Raw genomic sequence first — 13,007 nt, 5'->3', positions numbered from 1 at the left:
GATCCTGCAGGGACCTTTAGGCCATTGCGAGGAGGGCAGATTTAATTCCGAAGGGGATGGCGTAAAGCCGGATTGCTGGGTAGGGGCGCACTCAGGCAGCTAGCGGGAGATGGTGGCCGACTCCTCCGGACCCCCGGGGCCCTCCTGCCCCCGCCGCCCGCGTGTAGGTCTAGAGGGCCCGTTTGCTTCTGTGCGGTCATCGCCGGTTTACGTGGCCGCTTCCTCCCCAGACCCTGCGCCCCGGGGGCCGCCCCGGCCGGTGACCAGGGCGCGCAGCCCCGCGCCTGGCCCACTGCAGGCGCACAGCCCCCGTCGCTGGGGGGTGTAGGGGGCGGGGACAGGGCGACGGCGCAAGGCGGGGTGACAAGGCCGGCGCAGGACCTTCCCCTGGAGCCGGGCCTCCCACTCGGCGCGGCCACGCGGGTTCCTGCCGGAGGAGGCGCAGGCTGGCGCGTGACGCTGGCGGCCGCACGTGGCCCGGGAGTGTGCTGCTTAGGACAGGTGCGGGGGCCGCCACACGCGCGAGGGCACCCCCCTCTCCGGCTCCGGGTTATTCTCGGCCTCGCGGACCGGCTGGGCGGCCGCTGCGGTGTCCAGGGGCGATGTCCCCGGAGGGGCGCCGGGCCGCAGGGCCTCCCCCGCGCAGCTCCGTCAGCCCGAGGAAGGGCACGCTGGCCTTGCAACTTGGAAGTTGTCCTTTAGACCCGGAGGCTCGATGTGTCCATCCAAGAAGTGGGACTGTGCAATATACAGACGGGGGAGCACTTTGCAAACTTGGACACAAGTTGCGCGTTTTATTCACTTTCTCCGCTTCCCTCTCCCCCTCGGAAGCCCAAAGGGCTGGAGTAAGCAGGCTGCCACCCACCACGCCCCTGTGTCCCCGCGGCCCGGGGGCCGGACTCAATGTCGCGTCCCCTGGGGCCTACAGGCGCCGGAAAAGCCCCCGCGGGGCGCGGTCGCCGGGCCGGGTCACGTGACTCCCGCTGGCCACCCCGCGCCGGGCGGGGGGGAACGCCGCGAGCAAGTGCGCATGCGCACCTCCTTATCTATTTTTTTCTTGGTTGGCTTGGAGGCAACCACTGTCAGCTCCTCCCCCTCCTTCTCCGACTTCATCCTTCCTGACATTCACTGCCTTTCCCCCGCCCATTGGTTACGTCAGGCAGACAGGCCGACGAGCCAATCACGACGCTGTGTTCAGGGGCCGGCACGCGGAACCGGTCGGATCGGGCCAATGGGGGCCCTCGGAGCGGGCGCGCCCCAACCGGGCAGGGGCGACGGGGACGAGGGGGCGGCGCTTCCGCAGTCAGCATGTGGGCGGGGGAGGGCGGGGACCAGCAGCCGCAGAGGCGTCGACGGCGGCGGCGACAACGTCGCTTCTCAGTCTTCGGGGTGGGCTCGGCGGCGCTGGCCGGGCAGCGCGGAGGGCTCGGCGGTCTGCGGCGGCGGCCCTAGTGGGGGCCGCAGCGCCATGGGGCGGCGGTAGCCGGGCTCGGGCCGGCCAGGCGAGGGGCGGCGGTGCCCGTCCGGGCCGCGGCGCCCCTCGGCGGGGCCCGGGGGCGGGGAGGCCCGGGGCGGGGGGCGTCCCGGGCGGCGCGGGGCCGCGGGGCGGGACTCGCCGGCCGTCGGGGCGCAGGAGGCCTGGGCCGCCGCGAGGAGCCGCCGCCGGCCGCTGGGCCCCGCCGCCGGGCCGCTCGACGACGACGCTCCCGCGGGGGCCCCGCCTGAGGAGGACGCGGCGGCGGCGGCGGCGAGGCCGCGGGAGGCCGCGGGGGATGGAGGAGCGGAAGGAGGAGGGCGAGGCGGAGATCCAGGAGCACGGGCCCGAGCACTGGTTCTCCAAGTGGGAGCGGCAGTGCCTGGCCGAGGCCGAGCAGGACGAGCAGCTGCCCCCGGAGCTGCAGGAGGAGGCGGCGGCCGCCGCGCAGCCCGAGCACAAGCAGCAGAAGCTGTGGCACCTCTTCCAGAACTCGGCCACCGCCGTGGCCCAGCTCTACAAAGGTGAGGCCCGCCGCCGCCATCTTGGCCGCCCCTCGGCCCGCAGCCCCGGCCGCCCGCCCGGCCGCCGCCCCGCCGCCCCCCTCCGCCAAGATGGCGGCGCGGGCGGGCGGCGGGGCCTCGGGAGGCGCCGGGCTGCCGGGGGAGCCCCCCGCCCCTGGGGCCCGGCTGCCGGGCGCCCCCGGTCACAAAATGGCGAAGGGAGGCGGCGGGGCGGCCCCGTTGCGCCCGGAGCCGGCCCCGGGGCGGGGACCTGGGGGCCCTCCCCTCTCCCCTCCCCTCCCCGCGCCGCGCCTCGCAGCCCCGCGGCCGCCCCTTCCACCCCGCCGCGACCCCCTTCCCGCTGCCCTCCCGGCCGGCGGGGGAGCCCGAAACCCCGAACAAAATGGCGAAACCTAATATGGCCGTTCCCGAGCGATCGACGCCCGAGTAACCGTGCTCTCTCTCTCTGTCTCTCTTGTCCTCCTTCTCTCTCTCTCTCTGTCTTTGTGTCTTTTTTTTCCTCTTTCAGACCGAGTGTGTCAGCAGCCAGGACTGTCGCTTTGGGTCCCCTTCCAAAACGCAGCCACCGCCGTCACCAACCTCTACAAAGGTGAGGAGGCCGCGCTGCGTGGCCGCCCCGGGGGAGGGCGGCGGGGGCGGGGCGGCCCTGCGCCCCGGGTGGCCCCCTCCCTGTCCCCGGCTGCCCGGGCGTCTGGGGCGCCTGGATCCAGGGTTTCCAACTGGACGTCTCCGGGGGTGGCTGGCGAGATCACTGATCCCCCACGTGGGGGCGACTTGCACCCCGTCATCCCCCCGCTTCCCGGGGCGTTTGGCCGGGGCTGGAGGCGTTTCTGAATGTCCTCCCGGAGAGGGGCTGCTGGGCGTCCGCGGTGCAGGGCGCGGGTGCCCGTCCGCGCCCCCGCGTCCCGATGTCAGCGAGCCCGGGTGGGGGAGCCCTGAGCTGGAAGACGGGGCAGAGGCCCCCCCGGGGCGGAGAGGGGACGGGCCTGTGCCCCAGAGAGGTGGCGGGGACGCGTGTCAGCCCCTCCAGGAGGAGGTTCTCGAGTTAGGCGACTCCGAGCTTGGTGGGTCCATAGTTAGTAAACAAACGCGTGGAGAATCGGCTGATTGGGATAATCTGTGCGCGTTGATGGGCAGTGACAGGCTCCTCTCCAGCTACTTCATCAGATGCGGGCCTTCAAAACCACCTGGTGTCCCGATCGTGAACTGGCGCCAGGAAATCGGTGATCAGTTCGAGTAGACGGACTGGTATCTTAGGGTCATGTTTTTCTGGAGTTAGTTCCCCCCCGTGTGATGACAGGGAGATTTGTAAGGAAAGGGTCTTGCCCCTTGTGCTCTCTAAGGTAGCAGTGGGTTTAGATTGTAGGCCTTACTGGTTTTGAAGATTTGGGTGCCTGGATTTGGTTTGTGGCCAGGTTTCTATGGGAAAAGGATTTGACTTTGTTGGTCTTAGTAAAAATGTGATTGAATGTCTTCAGGCTTCTAGAAGCTGCTGATGACAGGAATGGAGCTTTGTGCGTTTTAAAATCATCAAAATAGGTTGAAACACAGGCTGTGCAGAGACTTGACTCAGGTTCTTACTGTGTGAGAATGTGCAAGTGATGGTAGCTTTCTGTAGGAAAAATATTCCTTATTGTGAGATTTCTTGGGTAGAATTTGCAGTTTTTTGGGACCGTAATTTGAGAACATGAACTGAAAGTGGTGAGTAGCATGTTAATTTTAGAGAATGAGAGTCTGATAGGCCAGGCCTGCCGAGAAAAGGGAAGCACGATTAAATGGTGCCCCAGTGGGCAACTTTGATTTGATGTCGCCGAGTTCCTGAATTTTGACTCTTGAGTAAGTTGCTGTAACATCCATCGGTGCTTGAGAGTCTTGAGCATTCTTTGGGATGGCTCTTCCTTTCATCCAGATGGGGAATTCTGAAATCATTTGCTGAAAAACTCAGACTTTTTGGAGTGTAATTTATATACAGTGAAATCATTCTTTTAATATGTATAGCTTGAGTTGGACAAACATACACTGCTAAGAACTAGAATATGTTTATCACGGCCCTTGTGACCACCCATCTGATTGATGTATAGTTGGTTTTCCCATTTCTCTGTCAATGTCTGTAGAGCCTTACAGTATGTAGCCTTTTGTATCTGGCTTCTTCCGCTTCCATAACGTTTCTGAGATTGATCTGTTGAGTTCATGGTGCAGGTGTTAATAGATAGTGCCTTTTTTTTCCTTGCTAAACAGCATTCTGTTGTATGCGGTGGTACCACAGTTTATCCATTCGCTTGTTGCAATTACTTTTTGCCTAAAGGGGAGGCAACACATTTTGACTGCCTTCTGTGTGCCAGGCTCGTGGCCTAGGCCGTGCAGAAATCCGACTGTCCTGTCTTTTCTGTTCAGTTTTTGGTGCTGTCATGTACTTCTAGAATGCATCTCTTTAGGACTAGAGCTGGTGGACTTCTTTAATGCTAACTCTTCATATGAGAAGATGGGCTCAGAAGCCGAACACTGAAGTAATCCCTGATTTGATTACTTGATTTGAAAATCTTGTGATTTACTCGTTTGCTTTGTTCAGAAAACTTAATGGGATACATTAAATTTTTTTCCAATAAATGTTACATGAGGTTTTCGGATTATTGCAAATGCAGGATTCTTAGACTAAACTGGTTTTGTTTTGTCAAATGAAATGCATCCCTTTTTTCCTGATAGGAAAGGTAAGCTGTGACGTGTAGAATTTGGCAGTGTAGGAAGGTCGGGGAGAGTGGATACTTCTCTGCAGATCCTCACATTCTTCCTCTTCAGAGATCACAAATACCTCACAGCTCTAGGGATAATTGGATGCCTTAAATAGAACCAATATAGTTAGCAAGATAGGGTCACAGTGCGTGCAGCCTTAAGTAGCGGTAAATTTAAGTGTTCACGGTTCTGATTAGATATTTAAGTGTAATGTACAGGGGGAAGATTTTGGGGGGATCCCTTTACTGGGCAGTGCTCCTGTATTTTGTGTGATTAAGCACTTACCTGGCAAGCTAAAAATGGCTCATTCTGCAGCCTGGGAAGAGGCTGGCACTTTCACCAGCTTCTCGCTAACTCCTAAAATGAGCACAGAGGAAAGTCAGAATTGGGGTAAAAGCCTAGCAGAGGGCCCCTTTTGATTACCCGTGGGCTTTTGAAAAATTGAACGACTGGTTGGTTGGTTTGGAATGTGGCTGGAAGGATTTGGAGGAGAGTGAGTTGAGGTGCCCCCTCAGTGTGGACAGAATTCAGCAAAATGGAGTGCATCCTTCTACTCCATGTAGTAGGGCAAGATTTTGGCATCCTTTTTTGGAAAGGGGAAGAAAAATCGTGATTGCTGCTGCTCGTTTTTATCTCGAGGTGATAAATCTAAAGAGGGTAATGCTTGTTTAGGATTGAGTCGTGTCTTGTCCCTGGCCTAGGACCATGTTTTGACATGTGCCCTAGAGAAGGGAGTGAAGAGTTACACTGAGGTCGTTTGATCTCGCCAGGGTTGATGCTTTCCTGGGAAGTGCTGGGCCAAGCCTATCTGTGTTTGCTTCTTAAATCTGCCCCGCATTTCCTGGGGTGGCCGCTTCCAATGCCTGTCTCCTGACTCCGCCTTAGGAAAGTGTTCTCTTTATCTGATTCTGAATTTCTGCTGCTTGGGGCTCCTCACTCCGCAGAGAGGTTGGACTGTTGTCCTCCAGGCCAGGGCTGTCCTGGGGTGCCCCACGTGGTCACACTGCGGGGGCTGGCGCCCTGGCTCTGCAGCAGCCCCTCTGAGCACCCCTTCGGGCCACTTCTCAACGTGTCCTTTCCCAGCTTAATGTTTTTCCTTTTTGATTCTTGTTTTATGCTAAGCTCCCTTTCTTTGCCTCCGCATTTTAAAGCTGCATCTGGAACTTCAGTTGCATGCTGAGTCCTGCCACATATGTGGAGAGCCTTCTCGTGGTATCGCTTATCTTAAAGTTGTTTCTGGTTCTCTCCTCGAGCGGCGTTTGCCTGAGGTGGGTCTGTACTCTAGCAGGGCCTGCAGAAGGCCAGCGCCGTCATCCTGGAGTCCTGCTAGGGTGTTGAGTTCAGGTTTTAGTCTGTTGCTGCTTAGCTGTGCGGTCCTGGGGACAGGTGATGGAGCAGGATGTTTCACCACGTGTTCCTTCATTTTCTCAGCTGTAAGTAGGGATAGGTACCCACAACTTGGAGTGCCATCTCTTAGTTGAGTGCTGGCCTAAAATGAGTATTCAAGCATTGGCTGTGTTGGTGGTCAAGTTTTACTTTTCATGTGTTTCTGGCTATGGGTAGTGCTTAGGATGAAGGGGAGAAATTCTGGTTTATTTTTTGTCTTCACTTGTTTTTCTTGGGTTGGAATAAGCTTTGTAGTGTGTTCTTTCCTTCTGCATCTTTCCCTGAAAGGGCTAAATAAATAGAATTGTTAAGTGAGAAAATCAGCAGGATGCCCTTTAAGTCCTTATTTTTGAGACGTCTTGATGCTAAATCCTCTTTAGTCTTGTGTCAGTGTAGCCATTTTGGGCCTATACGTAAACTGAAAGTGAACTGACACACTGAAAATTTGTGGGCCAAGTGGCAACTGGCTGATGTATAAACAAATGGTCAGAGAAAGCGTATTCTATCTGGAGACATGATGGAGTTTCGGCTCCTTACAGTTTGACTTCCTGGAGCTGATTTGTGACTCTCGTTGCTGCAAAAAATTATTATTGAGCTTTGAGACTTTGTTCAAAGCATCTTAGTGTGGATTACAATTAGAAATCCAAAGTCTTAATGTTTATTCTTAAACTTAGTATAAGGAGCAGTAGTCTTAGTCCTTCTTAATATCGTTTGTAGATTCTGTTTAAATTTTTATAGAAGACAATCACTTTCGTATGATAACTTCTCTGTAAAAGGGTGTTTTGACTGCAAATACCAGAAAATACAAGTCAGGTTGGCTTCAGTGGTGTGGACGTGGATTGACTCCTCTCTGACTCGAAGGCCAAGGGTAGGATTGGCTTAATCCAGTGCCTGGGGCTCCCCTGCTCTGCGGCTCTCCCGCCCAGTGTGTGCCGGTGCGCATAGGAGCTTTGTCTTCAGACTGGTTCCAGTGTATCGGCAGCTCGCATCTTAGGGCCGCTCACTGAAGCTCAGAAGAGCTAGGAAGCTGCTTTCCAGGAGCTACCAGCAGTGACGTCCCTTGGCCAGAATTGGGTCACATGCTTACTCAGAACTGGTGTCACAGCCCTGGTTTGGGGTTATGCAGATTAGTCTGGACTGCACCACGTGCCCACCCCTTGAGCTGCTGTGGAGGAAGCTGCCCCAGAGCTGTCCGAACAAGAACTTGGAGTTCCTTTAGGAGAGGGTGGACGGGCATCGGGTGCCAGGCACCTGGCTGCTCTGTCTTCCCTGGCCCCTTCCTTTGTCATGTGTGCTCGGTGAAGATTAAGTAAATATATAAGTAGCTGGAAGTTCGTTCTTATTTTTGGGTATTTCTTTGTTAGGGAATACATCACAGGTATTTTCTCAAAACATTGGAAAAGTTTTACTTTGGCCGTGGCTCAGATGTTTGTTTTTCACGAAGCATTTTTAATGTATTTTTCCTGTGCCAGACTGGCTGGTTAGTGCAGATTGAATTGTTAAGGTCAGGTATTGTGCAGGTGTTAGTATTCCACGAAGCGTGGCTTTGGTCTAGCCGTGCGCTGTTCTGGTCTGCAGGTCCTCTCGGGAGGGGGGCGGCTTCTCTGTTGTGAGGAAGGAGTACGTTGGAGAAGGAACTCTGCCACTTCCCAAGTTTGGGCAAGGCCCTTGAACCTCAATTCCCATTGCTTTTTATGAAATCGGGCTGTCTGCTCTGGCTGACTCACAGGAGGTTTGCAAGTATCAGAAAACTCTAAGTAGTGAAGTCTGATTAATTTTGATTGTGTATCATGTGAGAAAGTTTTGCATTTGGTCTTCACCTCAGAAATCAGGATGATTTTGTGCCTACCACGCCCTGCCAGTGGTGGGAGGATTAGACTTGTAAAAAGCTCTCGGATTCAATGCTTCTATAAAAAAAAAAATGGGACCGCTCCTGTGACTTGTATGAATCAGTTTGCTTCTTGACTAAGGAAATGAATGTGTTGAGATTAAAGGTTAGATTGACATTTCGATGCCCTTGGGCTTTGCCTAACCTTCAAGCTTATGGCCCTTTTCCACCGTGGCTTTGGCATCAGTAAACTAGTGTTGGACGCAAGACTGGCCCACAGTTTCTGCGCTCTGCCCTTCCAGAATTTGGGTGTCCTGTTGTCAGGGTTCAGATATATTCAAAGCAGTCTTGGCTGCGAGCCTTCAGGAGGCCATCTGTGTGTGTGTGTGTGTGTGTGTTATTCTATTGGACGCTAAATTAACGTGTGATTATATTAAGTCTAGTCATGCTGAAGATTCTCCAGTAAGCATTCAGGTCTTTCCTGCTAAGTTTAAGATATGATAGGAGGGTTTTATTTTCAACCTGGTAACTATTTAAAGGACTAAACATAAGGACTGTATTTTAAATGCTTTTAGTGTCAACATGAGATTTTTCTATTTAAGGAAATGACAGGTTGGATTAATCTGGATGGTAATACAATTGGATTTGGCTCTCAGGATATGCTATTAGTGATATGAAACCAAATTACGCTCAGGCGGTGCAAGAGCGTGGCCCTGAAGACCTTAAATAACGCACCTGCTTTTCTCCTCCTGCCCTCTAGTCTGTGAAAGCCGGGGTTACGAAGTGCCTGACTTTTAGTGTGCCCGTGGTTCTCATGTTGAGACTCGTGCAGTTTTTTTTTAGGTGAAACGATTGGTCAGTTGCTTAAATTTTAAGAGAGTCACAGCTTACTGTGTAACTGTCATCCATCTACACCAGTGAGTATTGGGGTTTCCAGCTTTGTTCAGAGCTGGGATTAAACCCAGCCCCTTACAGATCTGACTTTTGGGACTTCCTTGTGACCTCAGTCAAAACAAACCAAAACTTTGCCAAGCGCTTTCTTCCCCGCAGTGTCCGTTTTTTAAACCACCTCCCGGGGCCCGTCCCTTTTGGCTGTCGAGTTGATCAAGTTTAGCTTCTCTCTCTTGCTGTCTGGTTTACTCACTGTACACTTAGGTGGCTCTTTGTCTTAGTCTGCGCTACCCAAGCCTGCTTGGAACTTGTTTCTTGTGTCCCTTTCATGCTTCCCCTTCTTTTCGCTCTGTACTTCCGGTTCTTGGCCTGCCTCCATTTGGTTCTTGAAAAATAAAATTTCCTCAGTCATTCTGTTTGGAAATGGAAACTTCTCTATTATGAGGTTGGTGGTAACTGTGCTTTGAGGTAAGGCAGGTTTGTAGAAAACTGGTTGCTTCTCGGTTCATGCACTTTATATTTCTCCTCCTTTTTGTGGTCCTGTGGGTTGGACTTAGTTTGCTCCATGACTTGATTTCTCTTAAAATGCTTCCAGCTCTGTCAGGATCACTTAAGGTCTAGATACAGCTTTACCAGGTCATCTTAGAGTTTATCCAAGCCTCTAAGGTTGGCTTCGTCTAAGTCTTTAAGACTTAAGAGATGGGCGAGTGCTGTATTATCCTCTTGAATGTTATTTCCCTTTAAAATGGAGTTTGGGGCTGGCCCCGTGGCCGAGTGGTTAAGTTCACGCGCTGTGCTTTGGCGGCCCAGGGTTTTGCTGGTTCGGATCCTGGGTGCCGACATGGCACCGCTCATCAGGCCATGCTGAGGCGGCGTCCCACATAGCATAACCAGAGGCACTCACAACTAGAATATACAACTGCGTACCGGGGGGCTTTGGGGAGGAGAAGAAGAAAAAAGATTGGCAACAGATGTTAGTGCAGGTGCCAGTCTTTAAGGAAAAGATGGGAGTTCATGCTTGCTTTGTTGTGATGAGATGAGAAATCAGAAGACATTGATTCACATTGTAACTTGGCCATTGTTCAGTAGTGAGACAGTGGAGAAATTTCTGTACTTCTGAGCTGCTTTTTAGTTCTTTAAAGTTAAAATCTACTTTCTCAAAGTTGAGATGGAGTTTAATTCAAGAGTGCTCCCATGGACAACTTCTTGCATTAAAAAAAATCTTTTTTTAGCAATAGAGACCAATCATCTGCTAAGAAATAGGGCTTGTTATAAAAGTTCTGCTTGTGCTCCCCTCTCGCTGTCTTTTTTAATAATGCAAATTCGTGCAGCCTGGGAGCCTGTGAGATGTCTGGATTCTTGTCTGTCTGTATGGAACACAGCTCTTCATTCGTTGATCATTGCTCTTCCTTTCAGTCTACTTTAGATGTAACAGACAAGGAATTACGGAAAATCAAGGCCAGGAAAAGTAATAAAGAAGTGATTTTTCTGTGTTACCAAGAATTACTGCTTTTCCAAAAGGTCCAGGGATAAAGGAACCATCTTCTTTAATGTCACTAAAGATAGACTGGTGATTTTCTGCCAGCATAGCAGCTAAGCTAGAAACAAATTGTAGCGACTTAAATTTGCAAATACTTTTTTCAAATCTATAAAACCAGTCAAGGCAGGGATCATTTTCTCGGAACTCGGGTTCAGTGTATCCAGGGGGCAGTGTCTCCAGGGACCCGGGAGGCCAGTCTGAGGGATTTTAGGGCAGGGTCTCTGGGAATGGTTAGGAGTTACAGGGAAGTGTTGGGAACTGGAAGCAGAATGAAAATACACCTAGTTTCAGAAATGAATGAAGCCTTTCTGTTGCCGCTGTGCTGTTTGGTTTTGGTGTTGAGCAGTCGATCAGAATTCGTTTTCCCTTATTACTTGGAAAATGTTTGCCACTGCCTGCGCTGTGTTCCCAGTTCTTGGTGCTGACCCTGTCAGTGGGCCTCTGAAATGACCTGGTGAATGCCGGAGAGCTGGGCCTGAGTGATGTGCAGGGTTCAGTCACCTGCTGGATGATGTTCCTGCTCCTACTGAGAGCTCACGGGAGGTCACTCTTTTCTGGAAGAGAGCAGTATAGCTGAGCGGTGAAGAGCTGCAGACTGAAGCAAAGTTCCGGCTCTCCTATGTTCTTTGACCTTTGTAGAGTTAGTCGCTGCTCAACATGTTTCCTCATTTGCAGTAAGGGGTCTGTAGTACCGCTCTCCAGGTATTCGTGTTACCTTTTTTCTCAGGTGAAGCTGAGTATAATGTAATAAGCATTTAATAATTTACCAGTTGTTAGTATTACTGAACAAGCTAGCTTATTTAGATTAAGTATAGCAAGTGTTGTTAGGGAATAGTATTTTAAAAATGATAATTTAGGTAGCAGTAAGTAGTCTGTCTGTTTACATTTTATTCCCCTAAGAACAAGGCAGAAGCTCTAGGACTATATGATGTGTTAGCTCTGAATTTAGACAATTAAGATTAAATGTCATGTGTAACATTTCAAACGTGAATGAAATAGTAATTACTGATAGACTTAGCCCCATACTTTATGATGCTCGGTTAACTTGTGAAGTGGTTTTCTTAAGAAGAGAATGTAGCGTGGCTGCTGATGATGATGTATCTTTTTTCTCCTTCTTTCTTTCTAACAGAAAGCGTGGATACCCATCAGCGAAGTTTTGATATTGGAATTCAGATTGGCTATCAGCGACGCAATAAGGATGTGTTGGCTTGGGTTAAAAAGCGCAGAAGAACTATTCGTAGAGAAGATTTGATCAGCTTCCTGTGTGGGAAAGTTCCTCCACCACGAAACTCTAGAGCTCCCCCAAGACTGACTGTAGTGTCCCCTAGCCGAGCTACTTCAGCGGAAACTAGCTCATCTGTAGAGACTGATTTGCAACCCTTCCGGGAAGCCATAGCTCTGCATGGTAAAGCCGTTTAAACATATTTCTTTGGAAAAATGGTTAAGAGTGTGCCTGTGGACCCATTTTCACGTTTAGGTTTAGGTACAGATACATTGTCTGTCTTTTGTCTACTATAGTAACTACTTGCTCTAGAAAATGTTTAAGTAGAACGTAAGCTAAGAACTTACATGGGCAATTTTTGAATGTTAGCCAGCCCATCCTAAAGAATGTTTTTAGGAAGTTAGTTTGAGCTTATTGGTGTTACAACAACAGAATCTTTTGCAACATTGATTAGAATTTATTGCTTTACACTTATGTTGTACGTGTTTTCTTACTCTTCTGAGTCGAAGAGGAAGTTCTTGTGTCTTAAGAATCCTTACATTTATAATTGGCCTGGAGAGCTTGGTCAGTGTCAGGCAAGAAAGGCAGGTAATTGTTGGGCTAGTTCTCGTGGGAACTCCCCTTGACGCCCTACGTTACTGAGTGTGCCTAGAGAGGGCAAGGGTGATGATGACCCAAGTGGGAGTGGACAGATGTAAGAATAATCGACTTCCCTTATGTCTGTTGTCCCTTAGGTCCTTCCTTTGATAGTCAGGACTGTCAGAGCACAGTCCCTCACCATCTGCCCAGGCCAGACCTGCCAGGAAAAGGCATTCTTGGCTAAGGGGTTTACGTGTTACTGGAGAAGCCTGGGGTGTGCAGTCAGTCAGTCTGCTGTTGCTTGTTCTCTACTGCAGACTTCCACATAGACCTGGGAGAGGCACTTCTGTGTGACAACATGTAATACTGCCATAAAAATCAAACAGCAAAATAATAAGACTTGGTTGGAACCAAGATGCAAATATGGATTGAGGAAGTGACTAAGCAGACAGAAGAAATTATTGAGTTAGGTCATGAGTCTTGTAAAACGTTAGCATTTCTGGGCCATAGTGCAGGTCATCCCAAGCAAAGTGACCTAGTAATAAAAATAGTGGGATTTATCCAAAGGGCTTCTACATCGTGGAAGCTTTAGTGCTTAGAGAGATTCTTGTTCTCTTTGGCAAGTCTTGGTTCTTTACCTAAAACCCCACTCAGAACATGGGGTAGGAAAAAGTGTTCTTCTTTTCCTCCTGATTGTGAGTGTGTTTATAAGTTAAAAACACAAACAAAAACATATGTTGCAGGAAAGTCCACGGTGTATGGGTGCAGTACGTAAGACTGCTTGCTGTTTCTAATCCAGTGGACTAGTTCGGCCAGCAGGACTTTTGAAACTC

The 13,007-nt window shown here is 51.1% G+C and overlaps 1 protein-coding gene across 2 annotated transcripts in view; it reads left to right on the top strand.

Moving 5' to 3' along the window:
- Positions 1–1,344: 1,344 nt before the first annotated feature.
- HAPSTR1 (HUWE1 associated protein modifying stress responses) overlaps positions 1,345–13,007 on the top strand; it is a 28,953-nt gene continuing 17,290 nt past the window's right edge. The window contains exons 1-3 of one of the 2 annotated variants that reach the window (XM_070484947.1): positions 1,345–1,998; positions 2,507–2,587; positions 11,503–11,778. In XM_070484947.1, the coding sequence (XP_070341048.1) occupies positions 1,773–1,998; positions 2,507–2,587; positions 11,503–11,778 (583 nt within the window). In that variant the 5' untranslated portion in view covers positions 1,345–1,772. The remainder of the gene's footprint in view (positions 1,999–2,506; positions 2,588–11,502; positions 11,779–13,007) is intronic. The other variant, XM_044747108.2, reaches the window with a different exon arrangement.

The sequence above is a fragment of the Equus asinus genome, chromosome 14 (genome assembly GCF_041296235.1).
Source record: "Equus asinus isolate D_3611 breed Donkey chromosome 14, EquAss-T2T_v2, whole genome shotgun sequence".
NCBI classification, from domain to species: Eukaryota; Metazoa; Chordata; class Mammalia; order Perissodactyla; family Equidae; genus Equus; species Equus asinus.
Note: the sequence above shows the minus strand (reverse complement) of the source record. Positions and strands in the feature narration are given on the sequence as shown.